Source organism: Garra rufa, chromosome 9 (genome assembly GCF_049309525.1).
Source record: "Garra rufa chromosome 9, GarRuf1.0, whole genome shotgun sequence".
In the NCBI taxonomy this organism is placed as follows: Eukaryota; Metazoa; Chordata; class Actinopteri; order Cypriniformes; family Cyprinidae; genus Garra; species Garra rufa.
In genome coordinates this window covers 14,627,938-14,647,397 of record NC_133369.1, presented here as the reverse complement: position 1 = coordinate 14,647,397, position 19,460 = coordinate 14,627,938, and the positions used below count along the sequence as shown (strand labels likewise).

At 37.0% G+C, this 19,460-nt stretch overlaps 1 protein-coding gene across 1 annotated transcript in view; it reads left to right on the top strand.

Moving 5' to 3' along the window:
- Positions 1–19,460, top strand: part of emc2 (ER membrane protein complex subunit 2) — a 46,156-nt gene that overhangs the window by 11,497 nt on the left and 15,199 nt on the right. The window contains exons 6-7 of the mRNA XM_073847761.1: positions 13,395–13,480; positions 13,653–13,712. Of these exons, the coding sequence (XP_073703862.1) occupies positions 13,395–13,480; positions 13,653–13,712 (146 nt within the window). The remainder of the gene's footprint in view (positions 1–13,394; positions 13,481–13,652; positions 13,713–19,460) is intronic.

The window sequence follows — 19,460 nt, the reverse complement described above, 5'->3', positions numbered from 1 at the left end:
ACAGAGTTATGCTACTATTCAAAACATACCAATGCTCAAAGTGTGATTTGAAAAAAAGCAGTATAAACAGTAATGTTGTGAAATGTTATTGCAATTATAATATATAAGCTGAATTTTCAGCAAATAACTCTAGTCTTTAGTGAAATATTCTAATATGTGACCCTGGACCACAAAACCAGTCATAAGTAGCACGGGTATATTTGTAGCAATATCCAGCAATACATTGCATGGGTCAAAATTACCATTTTTTTTTATACCAAAAGTCATTAGGGTATTAAAGGTGTAGTTCACTTTCAGAAAACAAAAATGTACAGATAATGTACTCACCCTCTTGTCATCCAAGATATTCATGTCTTTCTTTCTTCAGTCGTAAAGAAATGGTGTTTTTTGAGGCACATTTTGAGATTTCTCTCCATATAATGGATTTCTATGGTGCCCCCGAGTTTGAACTTCCAAAATGCAGTTTAAATGCACCTTCAAAGGCTCTAAATGATCCCAGCCGGGGAAGAAGGGTCTTATCTAACAAAACGATTGGTTATTTTTTAAAAACATTTACAACTTATATACTTTTTAATCTCAAACACTTGTCTTGCCGAGCTAGACGAGATGAGCATTTAAAGTTAAAAAGTATATAAATTGTATTTTTTTTTTTTTTAGAAAATGACCCATTGTTTTGCTAGATAAGACCCTTCTTTCCTCGGCTGTGATCGTTTGGAGCCCTTTGAAGCTGCATTTTGAAAGTTTAAACTCAGGGGCACCATAGAATTCCATTATATGGAGAAAAATCCTGAAATGATTTACTGAAAAAACATAATTTCCTTACGACGGAAGATAGAAAGACATGAATATCTTGGATGACAAGGGGGTGAGTACATTATCTGTAAATGTTTGTTCTGAGAGTGAACTACTCCTTTAAGTAAAGGTCATGTTCCATGAAGATATTTTGTAAATTTCCTACTGTAAATATATGAAAACTTCATTTGCACACCTTTAAAGGTGATTTTCTCAATATTTTTTGCACCGTCAGGTTGTAACTCAGCCAAATATTGTCATATCCTATCAAACCATACATCAGTTGAAAGCTTATTTATTCAGTCAAATCTGCTTTTTTTTTAGAATTCTTTCAATAGAAAGTTTCAAAGAACAGCATTTAGGTTGAATTTGGTTAAATTGAGACACATTTTGTCATTGAGATGATGGGAAAATGGCCCAATTATCCTGAATTAACCCCTATTTGAAATAGAAATCTGCTGCTACATTTTACACTTTACTGTCATATTTAATCAATTTAATTTGAATAAATTTATTATAGTAGTATAGTCTTTCCAACTCTTACCAACTTTTGAATAGTAGTGTGTTTTATTTTTGGTTGAACTCTCTCTTTAAAGTATGTGGTTCAGTCTTAACTTTATTTATTATTTAGAGATCACTCGGGTATTAAAAGCCCAAATGCACTGTTAGCTATTGATTTGTCTTGTCTTAGCATAACGCATGAAGCCTGTTTTTAATTCACGTAATATTTATTGAGTTTCAGTGGAGTGGTTTACAGTATCCAAGTATGCTCCATGTTTTTCCAATATCTTTCCACCATCACCTCAAAACATATTGTACCTGCCCTTCATTCTTACATAAGGGCTGTGCAGCCATGCAAGAAAATAAATGTTTTAAAGTGTTTTCATAACCTTATTTGTTTTGGCCCTTCCCTGTAGACGCAAAACACATTTTTTTTTTTTTTACGCTGTCTTTACACATGGACTTGCTTAGATGTTTTAAACATTTTCTCTCGGCTGGCAAAGTGCGCGTGATGAAGCGGATACTTCTGTTCTTTGGACATCGTGCACGGATTCCACACCTCACCGTCCGTCTGTTTTGAACACATGGAAGCTTTGCTGGCAAAGTCAATAAACCCTCATGTGCGCTTCGACGGGACCCCCTTCCCCCTAGTGATCTCTCTCTCTGTGTTTTCTGCCTTAAAGGGATAGTTCACCCATAATTAAGAGTCTGTCATCATTTGGGGAGACCTCATATGAATGATTTTCATTCTTCCATGAGAAATTTTTAATAATGTCACTCGTTCACATGCAATTATGATAAATGGGGAGCTTTTAAGTTTAAAAAAGTAATTAAAAACAGAATTTTACAAAATTCAGAAAATAATCTACAGTTGAGGTTAAAAGTTTACATACATCTTGCAAAATGTTAATTATTTTACCAAAATAAGAGGGATCATGCAAAATGCATGTTATTTTTTATTTAGTACTGAACTGAGTAAGGTATTTCACTTAAAAGACATTTACATATAGTCCACAAGAGAAAACAATTGCCCCTTTCAAGAGTTTACATGCGCTTCTTAATACTGTGTTATTACCTGAATGATCCACAGCAGTTTTTTTTTGTTTTGTTTAGTGATAGTTGTTCCTTGTTTGTTCTGAACAGGTAAACTGCTGTAAACTTCTGAAAAATCTTTCAGATCCCAGAAAATTATTTGTTTTTGTTTTTTTTTTCAGTATTTTTGTGTAGTTGAACCCTTTCCAAGAATGACTGTCTGATTTTGAGATCCATCTTCTCACACTGAGGACAACTGAAGGACTCATGTTCTGAGAAACATATAAGTATCTTCTGTAGTTTTTGAAGGGCAGTATTAAATGAAAAAAAACATGATATTTAGCAAAATAAGAAATATGTACACGTCTTCATTCTGTTCAAAAGTTTACACCCCTGGCTCTTAATGCATCGTTTTTCCTTCAAATACACAAAAATCCTGAAAAACCAAAACATTTGTGGGACCTGAAAGATTTTTCTGAAGAAAAGCAGGGAGTGTAACTGTTCAGGACAAACAAGGGACTCATGAACAACTATCACTAAACAACATCAACAAAAAACACAGCTGTGGATTATTTAGGTAACAACACAGTATTAAGAATCAAGCATATGTAAATGACTTTTATGTGAAATATCTTATTCAGGTCAGCACTAAATAAAAAATAACATGCATTTTGTACAATCCCTCTTATTTTGGTCAAATAGTAACATTTTGTAAACTTTTGACCTTAGCTGTATTTGATTGCTACTTTTTGAAGTCATATGATAGCTTTAAAGTGTTATTCACTGATGATCTTCTCCTTGGAGCTGTTATGGACTGTTAATTGTTTTGACTTGATCATTAAATAAGAACCAGATCAGTCATATTCATAAATTATTCAGACTGGTTTTCTTAACTGGATCCAATGATTCATTGAACAGATCTGACTAGAAAAATAATTCTTTCACACAACAGGCATTGCTACTTCTCTCATTAACCAAACCTGCCAAGAACAACACTATGACCTTTTTTATGACTTTAGGATCATGGCTTGACAGACCCCAGTCCTCATTTTGGTCAAAATATTCTTAAAAAAAAAAAAGAGTGTGTTTCACTGAAGAAAGTCAAGCGGGTTTGGAACAAGTGAATAAATAATGACAGTTTTCATTTTTGGGTTTTCGTTTTATTGTAAACTATTGCTTTAAGCTATCACCGGCTTCATCTTGTGGGCGCAAAAAGCCCTCCTGTCCTCCGTCCTCTCGTCACTGCATTTGTTATATCATTACCATTGATATTTATTTAACTATCTGTTACTGTTGGACCGAACTGCTCCCATCCGTCTTTCTCCCTCTGAAAACGAGAGGCCTGCACTGTTTGTTTTTTGTGCATTTCAACCGAGGCACTCTCCCTATTCCCATGATCAAGGTTAAATTGCAAGCACATTTAACGGCGTGTAAATGGGAAGTTGAGAAGATCGGCGCAAAATGGATATCATCAAACCAGTGCGGTTACATTATTCTTCACAATCTAGTAATCATATCGCTTTGCCCCTCTGTTAACATCCAAAAGATATGAAACAAATTTCCCCTCGGGGAAATATGTTTCCCAGTGTCCTAGTGTTATCCAAGCCAAACAGGCTTTGGAAAAGAATGTGGCAATAGCGTGATTCTTGCAAACGTCCCCATCAAATTCTAGCGTTTTACATGAACTTTGTCTTCCGTAGTAATAAAAACCATCAGGAGAAATGTGATATTCCATTACTAAACACCTGCAGGTAGAAATATAGCATTTGTTAAGCATACTTTTTGTGAAATCCACTGGGTAAATTATTAAACTGGGCTTTTTATTTATGAACTGTCATTTTAGCTCAAATTTGAATTGTCATCATCAATATAATGAAATGGTCCTTTTACACACAGTTCAGCAGAAAAATCGCTGGAAAATACTGTCCAACCACGTCTCATTACCTCATCAGTCTCTCGCAGAAACCGGCTGCAACCATCATCTCCTAAAAGGAAATGTGCATTTGTGAATGATCACTCAGACAGCCATCATTTTTTTTGAACCAGGAAGTCTGGGAAATGAAGTAAAATGGGCTGACAGATTCTTAAAGATTTGCTTGATCGCTCTGTGAAATGTCATGCTGTAGGATTTTAGTTTTTCAAGACTTATCATTAGGTGGCTCTCTGTGTCAGAAGTCCAAAACAGGCCATCAGTGTAGCCATCAGGGCAGAAAAATCCCATGTCTTATCTTCACATTGAACACACATTGACAGGACATGGTAGGCTTGGTAGGATTCACCCACTTATGGAAACGGTGTAGGCGAGAACCATGTGAACCACCCTGACACAATGAGGTTCAGCCCTGTTTTTTTTCTGATATTCCAACGCAAGTCACCTCCTGTCAAATGCTGTGCGTTTTAAAGGGGTAGTTCAATTTCAGAACAAAAATTTACAGATAATGTACTCACCCCCTTGTCATCCAAGATGTTCACGTCTTTCTTCAGTCGTAAAAAAATTGTGTTTTTTGAGGCAAACATTTCAGGATTTCTCTCCATATAATGGACTTCTGTGGTGCCCCCGAGTTTGAACTTCCAAAATGCAGTTTAAATGCAGCTTCAAAGGGCTCTAAATGATCCCAGCCGAGGAAGAAGGGGGTTATCTGGTAATACGATTGGTTATTTTCTTGACACATTTACAACATATATACTTTTTAATCTCAAACGCTCATATTGCCGAGCTAGACAAGATGAGAATTTGAGGTTAAAAAGTATATGAATTGTAAACCCATCGTTTTGGAAGACTAACCTCTTCTTTCCTAGGCCGTGATTGTTTAGAGCCCTTTGAAGCTGCATTTTGAAAGTTCAAACTCGGGGGCACCATAGAAATCCATTATATGGAGAGAAATCCCGAAATGTTTTACTCAAAAAAATATAATTTCCATACGACTGAAGAAAGAAAGACATGAAAGTCTTGGATGACAAGGGGGTGAGTACATTATCTGTCAATTTTTGTTCTGAAAGTGAACTACTCCTTTAAGGAAGGGAATGGAAGAAAACTATGGAAGTTGTTGTGCAGTGGCAACTAGACTGTATTTTCCCCCAATCCAGTCCCAGGCGGGGTGACGAGGTTGTGGTATAGGAGGGATGACATCATCTAGGTCACCTGTCTGTAAATGCAAGGCTTATCTAAATGCTGTGTTTTTTAACATGTTCAGTGGAATGGGATGAGGGCACGATCCAAGAAAATGGCGGAAAATTGGCGACTACTGTGAGGACTTGTGAGGCATCCCAGCATGCGGAGCTGAGATTGGAAACTGAACTGTTGTAATTATAGGCTGTGGAATAGATGTGGTACCCATTAACCAAAATTGTTGAATCAACAAAAATTGCTCAAGGTTTCTCTGCCATGGCGGTGTCCAAAAAATGTTCGAACTCCTAGCCCTTCCATCGCTCATTATGGTCCAGTACCTACAGCAATGATTTCTTCCTGGCTTCTGTCAATCTATCTCTGTTTATATGTCTCTTTATCTATCCCACTGTCTGTCTATCTATCTCTCTATCTATCTGTCTGTTCTGTCAATCTATCTGTGAACCTACCTATCCGTCTGCCGTTTCTTCTATCCATCTATCGCTCATTCTTTCAATCTGTTGATCTCTTTGAAGTGGTCTACCTTTACTCACCTAGAACAGTGCCCATAGCTAAACACTTAAATGTAATGTTAACAAGCTGTTTATTTTAACACTGATTGACATAGCAGGCTTACGGCATTGACTGAATTTCAGCACTTTCACTCTGCCTGTAATTCAGCAGGATAAACATGGCCGTGCTTGTGAAAGCAATTGAGGTCAATGAGAATCCTCCTGAGGTTGACCCCTAGAATTACACCCAATTACACTGCAGAACAAGATGGAGTATGTAAAGGTCAAACAGATTTCTTTCTGAACTGACACACTGTGATATTTTGGTCTAATTAAATTATTTTTTCCATATACAGTTCTTAGAAAACTGGCTGACTTTTCTGTGCCGCACAAACAAGATACTTTTTTGTCTGTGGAGTCTAATGTTTCTTTACACTCTTTTGACTTTCATTTGTATAGACAAGCACCGTTAAAACATTCTTCAAAGTAATATGACATGAGGATGAATAAATGATGACAGAATTATCATTTGGCTGAACTTTGCTTTTAAAGGTACCCTATTATGTGCCTTTTTACAAGTTGTAATATAAGTCTCAGGTGCCCCAGAATGTGTCTCTGAATTTTTAACTCAAAGTACCCCACAGTCAATTATTATATATTTTATATTTTAAAAATGCTTAATTTGAGAGAAAGCAGAAACACTTTTGTGCGTGTTTCGTTAAATGCAAATGAGCTGCTGCTCCCCACCCCCTTTTCCAGAAACGGACTGTGCCTTCTCTCTATGTCGTCCTCAGACGAGCCTTCCATCGTTGCCTCCAGTCGTCCCGATTCTCCATGCATGTGGCCAGTTCGTTGGTGCTCTGGGCTCCTGCATCCCTCTTGAGTATATCCACGTATGTTAGCGTGGGACGTCCTCTTGACCGGTGGCCATGTGTTGGTTCCCATAGCACCAGCTTGCTAGCTGGCAGCTCTCGATGCCTTCGGCAATGTCCTGCAAGTCTCATTCTCCTCACAGCAATCTTGTTGCTCACCCTTGGTACTCCCTCATACAGTATTTTGTTGGCTACATGCACACTCTTGCTGATGTTAAGCACTACACGCAGCATCCTGGTGTAGCACCCGTCCAGGGACTTCTCTAGGGTTGGATTGAGGGTCCAGCATTCACTGCCATAGAGGAGAACGGATTCTACCGTCGCATAGAAGAAGCTGAGTTTGATTTGGCGGGAGAGGTTGGAGTTCCATACACTGTTCATGCCGTTCAGGGCCCTCCATGCAAGTGCCTTCCTCACTTTTAGATCTTGCTCAGTTGAGTTGACCCATGCGCCCAGGTATTTGAAGTCCTCAACTTCTTTCAGCACAATGTCTCCTGCTGTTATCAGAGGTTGATGTTCTGGTGGAACGTTGTAGGTCATGACCTCAGTTTTCTTTGCATTTACCCTAAGGCCAACCTTGGTGCACTCTAGCTCTACCCTGTGTAGTAGTTCTTGTGCTTGTTCCATGTTGTCGGAGAGCAGACTGATGTCATCCGCATAGTCAAGGTCTGTCAGGACTACTGCTGGGTGTCGACTTGACTTCCTTGGTGTCAGCGTGAAGCCAAGTTCCTGCTCTCGCCCACTGATTGCCTTCTTGAGCGCATAATCAAGGACTATAATGAAAAGGAAGGGGGCTAGTGTATCCCCTTGCATAACTCCAGCCAGGATGTCAAACTCCTCGCTGTTGCCATCTGGGGTCACCACCCTGGCCCTTGTTCCTGAGTACATGGACTCTATTGCCCGGAATAGGTTCGGAGGAATTCTGTATGCCTTCAGAATCTTCATCATCGTGCCTCGGTGAATCGAGTCAAATGCCTTTTTGAAGTCTATGAAACATAGGACTGCAGTCAGGTTGTCCTTCCTCACCTCCTCTATCAATCTCCTGAGTGCCAAGATCTGGGCTGTAGCAGTTCGCCCTTCTCGAAAGCCGTTCTGATTTGCTCTCAAGTGAGGGTCGATTGCTTGCCGGACCCTGTTTAGAATCATGCGGTTGTATCATAAGTCATAAGTCAGATACTCTGCCAAAAAACAGAGGTAGTTTGTTTGGCTTTGATTATCATGTCTATTGCCCTGAAATCATGCGTTTTAAAGCAATATTATATAATATATTTTGTTATAGTATATTCTGCTATACCATATTTTCCTGAATACAACTCAACAAAGTTGGTTTTTTATCTTCTGAAATGTGCTATGATTTATATTCCAAAGTGACTTAATGCTAAATGTCAAATAAGCAAAACGTAAACACTTAAGCGGGCACTTCAAGGTTTCTATAAATATATTTATCCTGTCTGTGTGACGAGTAGGCAGTACCGCTAAGTTTGTCTTCATGGTTTTTTTTTTTTTTTTTTTTTACAAAAGCACAGCGCTTCACTGTTTATTTAAAGGCACAAATAAAATGGACCGTTTTCAATAATGTCTTGCTCTTATCTGACTGATATCATATTTTTCCGTGGATATAAGAAATTGTTCGCGCCGGCACCTCCCGTGCGCGCACAACATATCAGATCTAGCATAGCAAACTTGAAAACGTAGCCTTGTCATCAAACAGAATGAGACTAATAAACATACAGAATGGTAATTGGTGACTCAATTTAACCTGTCTGTTGTACAGTATGTAGGTTTTGCCAGTCAGCGCGAGTATCACCATGCCGTGGTGTATTTCCAAACACTTTTTTAAATGTTGTTTGTAATAAATAGCACTATAATTTATTTTCATTTTATACAAATATGCATTTACTTTTGTACTGTTTTGAATGCCACTACATTCATACGATTCTCAGTGAGGGGAATAAAAAAAAAAAAACCTGACCTGGTGCAACTTTCCAGAAAATATGGCCAATTTAATTATATTATGATGTAGTAAAGAAAGTACATATTCAATGGGGACCATTTGTACCAATAAAACTTTCATTCAAACCTTGATTACTCCCATCCACATTAAACTTTAGCCTTAAACACTGTTATAATTCTGACGGGGTTCTTGAAAAATCCTCTCATCTGTAAGAGGTCCCTGGCTCCAAAAAGTTTGAAAATCCTTGCTTTATTCAATGTTAAATGTGAGTTTGTATATCATACTGGCTGACATTCATAGCCATACTGAAAGCAGTTTAACTTAGATCTTAAAAATAAATTAAAGCAAAGATGCATGTTAAAACTGCAAACTCAATGCGAACCAACAAGTGCTTTTCATGATAAAGATGGTATCAGTTACTTAGTATGTAGTTTTAACAAGGTTAAAAAGGTTTATTATTTATGAATTAGATTATAAACTTGTCCATTTCGTTGGGAGTGCAGTGCCCTGCAATTTTGAATGGCTGTGATATTTGAGTGATTCTGTTACGTTGTGCTCTTGCTTCTCGTCTGGTGTGGACATCCAAATTGCTTGTCACTGGAATATTGTCACATTGTGTGTAGTTAGGACATAGTGTCACGTGGCATGTGAGTACTTCTCTTTCATGACTTATTGCGCTTAAACTTTCAAATACACACAGGTTTATGTTAAAAACACACGAGTTACAAAAACAGCTGGTTATGTCTGTGATGATAAACAGCTAGGAAAAAAATCACATGTTTGTATTAGATCTGTCTGGCAGCAGTGTAATATAAAGAAAATAAATCAATAAATCCACTGCTCTTTTGTCTCCTCTGAGGCTGAGACTCTAGTGTTCTGTGCTCGTCTGTGCAGCCAATGACAGAACAGTTAGCATGCTTTGCTTGAACTTTCACCATGGCACTGGTACACCATTATCACTTGGGGAAAACACAATGGCAGGGCCTTGGGTGGAAACTTGCAGATTAAGGGACGGTGATATTATAATAAGATCCCTTTTCTACGTCACATAGAGCGAGATCTGAGTGACTCGTTTCACGTGTTTACCAAAGGCTTACCAAAACAAAGTTACTGGGTTGTCCTTTTTCACATTTTCTGGGTTGGTAGATGCAATGGGGACCTGTTTATAGCACTTAACATGAAAAAAGTCATATTTTCATTATATGCATGTTCTCATGAATTTGGACTTTCTTACATTTAAACAACCACCTTTTTGAAATGACACTTTGTGACCATTATTCTAAGTGTTTTAAATACTCATGGACTGCTACTGATCATTTTCATCTTAAGCCGTTCCTAAGATTGTAGTTTTGGTCTGGATATGTTGAAACCACTAGCAGGTCATTCATTCTTATTGAAGGATGAATTTAAAGTCAGGTCGTGTCGGTACACCACAGCGCTTAGAGTCAACTCCTCTTCACCCTGTGGGAACGACGTTTGCCTTTGAAATCCCTGGAGGTGGGCTCTCAACGGCAGTCTGAAAGTGGAGCCAGGGGTTGATAGAAGCAGCCAGGTCCTTCACGGTGAGAGCCACTCAGAAATGCTTAAGAAGAAAGAATCGCAAAGAGAATGAAAATGAGATGCTGGCCTTTCCTGGATCACGTCGAAAGAGAAGTGCGAGGGAGGGAAAGAAATAAAGAGACTGAAATGGTTTGGAATAGCTCATTGTTTAATAATGTTTCGTAAGACCCTCTGGTCTACCAGCCTCCGTATGTTTCTGTCGGTGCCAAGTGCGCCAAGAGGAAACGAAAGACAGATATGAGGGCCGAGTAAATAACCTGCGGTCGCAAATAGTCTTCCGCCTCGCTCAGTACCGAGTACAAAGAAATCGGTTCGCTGGCAGAAAGCGAACATTAACAATAAAATTTGATAGCTTAAACTATTTGGAATTGGCGTTTGATTCCGTTCCACAGTTTCTTTAAATACTTTTGGAGGATAAAGTTATATAGCGATGCAGAACGCGTACGATAATCCAAACAGCTTGAGGTTGTAGCTCTAGCCTTATTTCACCTGTCATCTGCAGCCCAGTAATGTGAAACCATGTCTTCCGCTGATCCAGTAAGTACTATCAGACTTGCGTACAGTAGGGGTTTGGCAGTTCATCAACTCCTTAGCTCGAGCAGCCAGTGAAGCAGGTTCGTCTGGCCGCCTGGTTGATGGATAAGTGGATTTGGAGTGGCGGTGGTATCATAGCAGTTCCAGATTTATGGCCTTTCAGACGTGACTCATGCCCGGCTTGATGGAGTTTGGTCCGTGCTGTGGTAGTAGGGAAGACCCACTCTATCAAGTGCCAGTTCATAAATAATATCTGGGGCACTTCTAACGGTAAAGCTTCTGCTCTTTGCTCTCCTTTCACCAGCGAAGGGGAAAAAAGAGCCGCTCCTGGAAAAGTCGTCGAACCTGGCGTAATACTTTCTGATTCAGATTGATGAGATTCTAATCCGCCTGAAGGTCACTTCTGCGTCGGAACAAGGCGGACGTTATTTGTGGCTGATGCAAGCTGGGCTTCGTAAGTTTATTTGAATGCGTACGGCCCGCGGCTCTTTGGCAATGTGTTATTTTCACCACTTGAAATGGGTCTTTGCTTGCTCTTCCCTGTGTGAGCAGCATCCTCGCTGATGCCCATGCGCCAGAATCCACAGGCTTTCTAATCTGATAAAGACATTACTTCTCGGTATCTGCTGTTATATTACTTATGACTTGAATGCAGTAATAATATGCTTTCAAGGAAATGTCATATTGGACAATCTGATGGTGCAAGGCTGTTTATTATAACATTGCCTCGGGGGAGAAAAAAAAAAGGACTGCACATGTACTTCTCCCCAATGACTGACAGCATTTATTTCTCCATGATGCCCTAAAAAGGATTGATGCTTTTAGGATGTTGTTGTAAGGCTGTTTTAAAATATACTTTGTAAAATTCACAGTCTGATCATGGTTGAAGGGTTTTTTTTTTCTTTCTTTTTTTTAGGGATATTTTCTGTACTTTGTGTTTTACACAGTATTTATTTTATTTATAAAAAAGAATGTGATGTATGAGTTTTAACATTAGATCCAACAATAATTCAAATAGAATTTTTGTTCCATATTTAAGTTTTGAATTAGAATGTTGTGAATATGAATTGTAGGCGTAAAATGACAAGCAAATTAATTCTTATTAATGTTTCTTTTTGTTTTTGTTGTCATGTGTTATTGTTTTGAATTTTTTTAAACTTAATTTCAGAGGTTAAAAATCTCTGCACTATGCCACAAAAATTGTTTTGTTAAATATCAAGTGTCTAAATAAAAGAATAAGTAAATAAAATAAAATTCTGAACTAAAATAGGCCACAAAAAATTAGTTTTGTTAAATGTCACATCTAAAAGTCTTATTAACAAAATGCTTGTCTTGTTTTTATTTTAAAAAAGAATGCCATGTTTAAGTTTTGTAAATGTAAATTTTTATATTTAATATTTATCAAAATAGAATTTCTGTGACATTTTATACTTTTGAGTCTGAATTTGGTGAATATAAATTTTAGGTATAAAATGACAAACTTTTAGTAGCTGTATTTTCATGGTTTTTTTTTTTTTTTTAGGTTAAAAATCTCTGTAATATGCAAAAACTGTTTTGTTAAATATCAAGTGTCTGAAAAAAATAAATAAAAGAAAAGGCCACACAAAAAAAAAAAAATCAGTTTTGTGAAATGTATCTAAAATTGTTATTTACAAATTTTCAAATGTTATTTTTTTTTTTGAGGTTTCTTTCTTTCTTTCTGAGGTTAAAAATCTCTGTAATACGTCACGTTTCATTTTTTTTTTGTTAAATATCAAGTTTCAATTAAAATAAAATAATTTAGAGCTAAAATAGGCTACAAAAAAATTAGTTTCGTGAAAAAATCATATCCAAAATCTGAGGGTGCGAAAAAATCGAAATATTGAGATAATAGCCTTTAAAGTTTCCAAATTAAGTTCTTAGCGATGCATATTACTAATCAAAAAATAAGTTTTGATATATTTACGGTAGAAAATTGACAAAATATCTTTATGGAACATGATCCTTAAGTAATATCATAATGATTTTGGGATCCTTAAGTAATATCATAATGATTTTTGGCATAAAAGAAAAATCTATATTTTTGACCCATAAGGTGTATTTTTGGCTATTGCTACAAATATACCGGTGCTACTTAAGACTGCTTTTGTGGTCCAGGGTCACAAATAGGATTTTATTTTTATTTTTTTGTCTAGTTTAATAACTGCCAAAACCCCAGATGTTCTAAATGTACTGTTATTTGGTGACAAACAATATGTTTGACATAAATCATTTTTTTGCATGTATATCTAAGAATCAGTATTTGTCTGATCTAAACTCATAAGATAGATAAAAGATGAAATCCAACTCTGTTAGACTGTGATTTCTTTGCCGTCCCTGTTGTCTTCAGAGTCTGATCAGCGGAACCCTGGGGGATAGTGGAGATTCCTTCAGCTCTCACAATACTATGATCATTTACACATCCCTCTTTCTTTCACTCTTTGCTCTTTTCTGTTGCTAACAAACACTTGAAAGTCTAAAGCTTTAATCCTCTGTTGATGTCAACTCAACAGGCAGCAAGAAAGCGCAAGATCTCCATCCTGCGAGCACAGGGCAAAAGCAGTGAGGCCATCCGCGAGCTCAACGAATATCTGGAGCAGTGAGTGTTTTACAAGAGGATTTAGTCCCCCCTTTTCTCTTCCCTTCCCCTCCACTTTTTAATTAAAAGGGGTTTTGCATTTGATTGAGTTGGCCCCCAAGCCTTTCCCTAACCCCCCTTTTGTCCACAGTGGCCTTTCTGATGAGCTAACTACCACTACTCTGTCTTGCAGGTTTGTGGGAGACCAGGAAGCATGGCATGAGCTGTCAGAACTCTACATCAATGAGCATGAGTAATGATTTCTTATCTAATTTCATTATTGATGCTTTTTTTTTCTTTATGCTTACAAGAAGTTGATAAAACATGAGGGTTAATCAAATTGTCTGAGGTCAAACTGACCCCATACAGAAACAACATACGCTGCCAAAAGTGCCTTATGCACCCAATGCTTATCAAAGTAGCATTTTTTAAAATGTGATGCAAAGCTGAATTTTCATCATTACTCCAGTCTTCAGTGTCACACGATCCTTCAGAAATCTAATTTATTATCAATGTTGGAAACAGTTGTGCTGCTTAATATTTTTTTTGGAACCTGTGAGTCTTTACTATCACTTTTTATCAATTTAACAAGTCCTTGCTGAATAAAAGTATTCATTTCTTTCAAAGAACGAAATAAAGAAAACATTTACTGACCCCAAACTTTGAAAGGTAAATTGTATATTGTTGCAAAAGATTTCTATTTTAAATAAATGTTGTTCTTTTTTACTGTTTTATCCATCAAAGAATCCTAAAAAAGTGTCACAGTTTCCCCAAAAAAAAATTAAGCAGCACAACTGTTTCCAACATTAATAATAAATCAGCAAATTATAATGATTTCTGGATGTTCATGCAACACTGAAGACTGGAGTAAGGATTCTGAAAATTCAGCTTTGTGTTTCAGGAATAAATTCTATTTTAAAGTGTTTTAAAATAAACACCCACAATTTAAATTTGTAATAATATTTCACAATATTACTGTTTTTTTTCTCTATTTTTGGTCACTTATACGCAGTCTTGAAGAGCAGAAAAGATTTATTTAAAAAACATTAAAAAAACTTACTGTTCCCAAACTTTTGAATGGCAGTTTAACTAGAAAATATTAATTTTTTAATAGCAAAACAGGAAAAAGATGTTCAATTATATCTGCCTGCTGAGTTTTTATCAGCTCAGAGTAATTTATTAAAAGATTTTGATGAGATTCATTTTTATACATACTTAATTGTGTGAAAAAACAATAGTCAATTCCATTTTTTTGCACCGTTTCAGTTATAATTATTGGAGGCTTTTTTCTCTTTTAATCAGGACTAGTCTATATTGGATATTTAATTGTGGCATTGGGCATTTGGATTACTCTCTTAAAGATAATCATATAAAAATTTTGTATTATTAATTTATGAATTATTTAATACCACTGTTAAATGTTCTCTTAAGCAAATCTCAAGATAAATAATAATTTTTCGCTTTTAAAAATAATTCGATTTTTTTGTGCTTTACTTTTAATTTGTCCTGACAAAATAGTAATGCCTGTAACATACAAATAATTATCAGCTAGTTGAAAAATTGGCTAAACTTGAACTTTAACTTCTTTTTTTAGAAACTGTGAATCAACAGATTGACTTCAGTTTAGTTTTGTTTAGTTTTCGGTTTGACTTTCGTGCATGTAGAATGTAGAAAATGGTCACTTTCCCATAGACTTGAAGGAAAAGGTAGAATATTTATGATTCATGATGAGTGTTCCTTCCTAAACTATAAATTTAAGACATAATTTTGTCTCATCAAAAAGATTTAATCAGTTAAAAGCGAATAATCAGTCAACCAATGTGCCAGTAAAATGTCCAGAAGTTGTTTGCATGGAATGTGATGTTTACGAGGGTTATGAGGTCACATTCACCAGCACCTTGCAGGTCATTCTCAGGACCTTCGGTTGACGTGCGACGGTTGCTGCAGAGCTGTGGGACCCTCTGGAGTAAAAGACAGTGAAATGCCAGTCTCAGCCAGGGGCCCTGCTTAAAGCTCCGTGTCTGTTTGTCCTATGGAGTAGGGCCATAATAGGATTTGTTTCTTGAGCCCCCCTCTCCAACTCCTGGGATAAGACTGCGCTCCCCTGCTGATATCTCTTTTGCCAGGGGTTACTTTCTGCCAGGCATCAGGATTGCAGGAAACTTACTTTATGTCTCCTCTCCTCCATCCTTCTTTAATTGTTTTGGTCTTATTGTCCACGAGGGGGGCTATGGGGTGTTAGTATGCGTGTGAGAGAGAGAGAAAAGTCGGTTGTCCTGGTCAGAGGGCGCTGGCCGTAGGAATGCAGTCGCTCGGTGAGAGCACCGCTTATTAGATACCTCTCGGTTTTGTGTAAAGGGCTTTATTGCTGTAGCAGACAGAGGAAATCCAGGGGTGAGAGGATTATCTACCCGCTTAGCCCAACTTTTCTAATATCACACCATTCTCTGACAACCCCCTATCTATAGGCGTGTCAATATCGCTCTTTTTCTTTCTTCCCCTTTCTCTTTCTCTTCTTTATTTCAGGTCACAGACTCGCTTTTTCCCTTCCCCTCCTCTTCCGGCAAAGCCTGCATTATCACATCTCTCTTCCACGCTGTGAAAGAATAGGAGAAAAGGGAAAAAAAATATTCCCAGGAGAATGAGGTGGCACCCATTCTCCCAACCAAGTCAAAACAAGATGAAGACAAACAAACGCCACCCTGCCAGCTGATTACACAGCTATGATGGGCGGCTATCTATATGAAGTCTGTCGTACAAATAGGCCACTAGTGGATCATGCTTTTTAATCACTTTGGTAAAGAAACAGGTCAAAGTGGTGAATTATTTGATAGGTTTAGGTTGCGATGTGCAAAACTAGCCAAAGATAAAAATTCTGTCATTGATTACTCACCCTCACGTTGTTCCAAAATTAAGATATTTTTGATGAAATCCGAGAGCTTTCGGACCCTGCATAGACAGCAACGCAACTACCACTTTCAAGGCCCAAAAAGGTAGTAAGGACATCAGTAAAATAGTCCATGTGACATCAGTTCTTCAACCTTAATTTAATGAGGCTATGAGAATACTTGCTATGAGTGCACAAAGAAAACAAAAATAACAACTTTATTCAACAATTTCTTCTCTTCCATGTCAGTCTTTTACACGTGTTGCGGTACTCTTGTGAACATGTGTCGACCAGGAAGAGAAGAAATCTTGTCGGTTATTCTAACCCAGGATCCTCAAATCTGGCTCACAAGATCCCCTTTTCTTGCAGAGTTTAGCTCTAACCCTAATCAAACATACCTGAGCATGTGTGTATGGTTTTTAAAATATAAATACGAAAAAATACAAGAATTTTAATACTTGATTGTGTGGAAAAACAGTCAATTATATCAGTAAGGTGTTTTTTTTTTTTGTTTTTTGTTTTTTTGCACCATTTCAGTTATTAGACATTTATTGATATTTTTATTATTATTTTTTATCAGGACTAGTCGATATCAGATAATTAATTGTGACATTTGTGAAGTTGGACATTTGGATTACTCACTTAAAGATAGTCTTTTCCAAAAAAAAAAAGTAGTATTTATTAATACTGTTTTTTAGAAACTGTGATTTAACAGATTGACTTTAGTGTATTGTTTAGTTTTCAGATTGACTTGAAACTTAAACTAAATTTAAGATAATAGTTTTTATTATTAAAAAATATATTCTTTTTCTATGTATGTTTAGTTTTTTGTTGTTGTTGTTGGTTTTTAGCATGTCTGTATAGTTTTTCAAATAAAAATGTGAGAAAATAAGATTCATTTTAATACTTAATTTTTATTTTATTATAATTACAATATTTCTTTATTCATTTTTATTTTAGTTTTAATTATTTTAGTACATAAAGTTAAACAAAATTAATATGAGAAATGTTTCCTTGGCAACTAACTGAAATTATAATATGTTTTTTTAATATGTTTTATTTCAGTATATGTTTTTCTTATTTATTTGAAATAAAAAAATTAAATAACCCTCCCTTCAATTTGATTTTAAACCTCAAAATGTGAACATATATCTCCCAATGTGGCTTTATATTTCAAAATATGACTTCAGTCTATTTTGATCCTATTTTGATTCATGACCATCTTACAATGATGCATTAAGATATTTTTTGATGAAATCTGACCCTCCATAGACAGCAAAGTGACTTAAATTGTTCCCAGGCCCAGAAAGGTTGTAAGGACATCGCTAAACTACTCCATGTGACATCAGTAGTTCAACCGTAATTTTATGAAGCTACAAGAATACCACAAAGAAAACAAAAATTACAGCTTTATTCAACAATTCTTCTCCAAGTTACCATCCTCTGCCATTATCAAGAGTACCACAAGCATCACACGCATACATTGTGGTTCTCTCCATGATGGCTGAGGATGGTGACTTGGAGGAGAAGAATTGTTGAATAAAGTTGCTATTTTTGTCTTTGCGCACAAAAATGTTTATCGTAGCTTCGTGAAATTACGGTTGAATCACTGATGTCACATGCACTATTTTAACAATGTCCTTAATAACTTTCTTGGCCTTGAACACGGTGGTTTTGTTGGTGTCTATGCAGTGCCAGAAAGCTCTCAGATTTCATCAAAAATATCTTAATTTGTGTTCCGAGGATGAACAAAGGTCTTAAGAGTTTGAAACGACATGAAGGGTGATTAATTAATGACAGAATTTTCATCTTTGAGTGAACTGTCCCTTTAAATGTCATTTACAAATCAAAATCACAAAATATAAATTTTGCATTTTAGGTAAATAAAATTTAGTTTGAAAAAATAAAAAATCTACTCTGAGACGGAAACATGCTAGAGTCTGGTAGACTTGGCCCCCGATACTAAATGCTCAGGTAGTGGGCATTGAGTTCAGTAGTGATATGGATTGATGCCTGCCTTGCTTGCTCTGTGTCTCCATCTGTCTATCTCTCTCTCACTCTTCGCATTGCTCAGCCGCAGTTTACGCCACGGCAGGAGCACATCTGAAAGTCTTTATGGAGAGGAAATGGTAATTGCAAGCAGCCTTCAACCTTCTGAGTGGCCTGATCTCACTGGCTCACTCCTCCAACCTCTTTGACTGTCTGTTTTGTTCTCTCACTCTCATTCTTCTCTCTTTGTATTCAAATTACCTTGAACCATTTCCTAAACGACTAGATAGACTCATCATCTTACGCGAGTCAGCAACGGCAACAGTCTGTTTCCACCAAAAAAAGTTCTGTTTGCGTCAACACGTGTTTTCTGCCAGTCGTAAGATTAGCATCCATAACTCGATTGGACGCGCTCCAGCTCTATTATACTATTTGATGTGTTGTGATAAATTGATACGTGTGCGCGAGCACGTACAATGTAGGCCTCGATGTGTGGACCTCGCACGGAACGGGACAGAAAGCTTGCTAACGGTAGCTAAAAAAGCCGTGCGGTTTCGGGGACTTGAGGCGGTAACGAGGCTTTCAACCCCGTCCACAGCTTTTGGACACATTTGGCCCATTTTTGTGTCTTGTGGCTTTGTTGTAATAGTCCTGAAGTTCTTTTTGAAATTGTTGGTTTTTTGGTGAGGAAATGTGCAGGCCCATGTTGTATACTTATAAGAGAGAGAGAGTGTCTTAGACATGAAACTGTAAATTAGTGTGAGGTCAGCGGCTCAACATGTGATCTCATGTGGGAACAGCTCTTGAGATTTGACCTTATGACAGTCTTGAAATGTCAATGAAGAACCCAGGGATAGATTGGTATACCAGATTCATCAGAAAAGAGGCCATGGTGAATCTATCGCCACCTCTGTTGCAACGCTTCGTTCATCATTTGACCATATGGGTGTTCATACACAGATTTCCATTAACCCTCATAAAAGCTGATGAAAGGGAAACCTCAGACTGTCACGTCTTCTGACTGTCAACGAGACTGAGGCTCGCTTTGCATAATCAGCCACAAAGCTACTGGGAGATGTTTTCTATGATCTCCATTTTTTTTTCTCTCGTTTTATTCCCACAGTT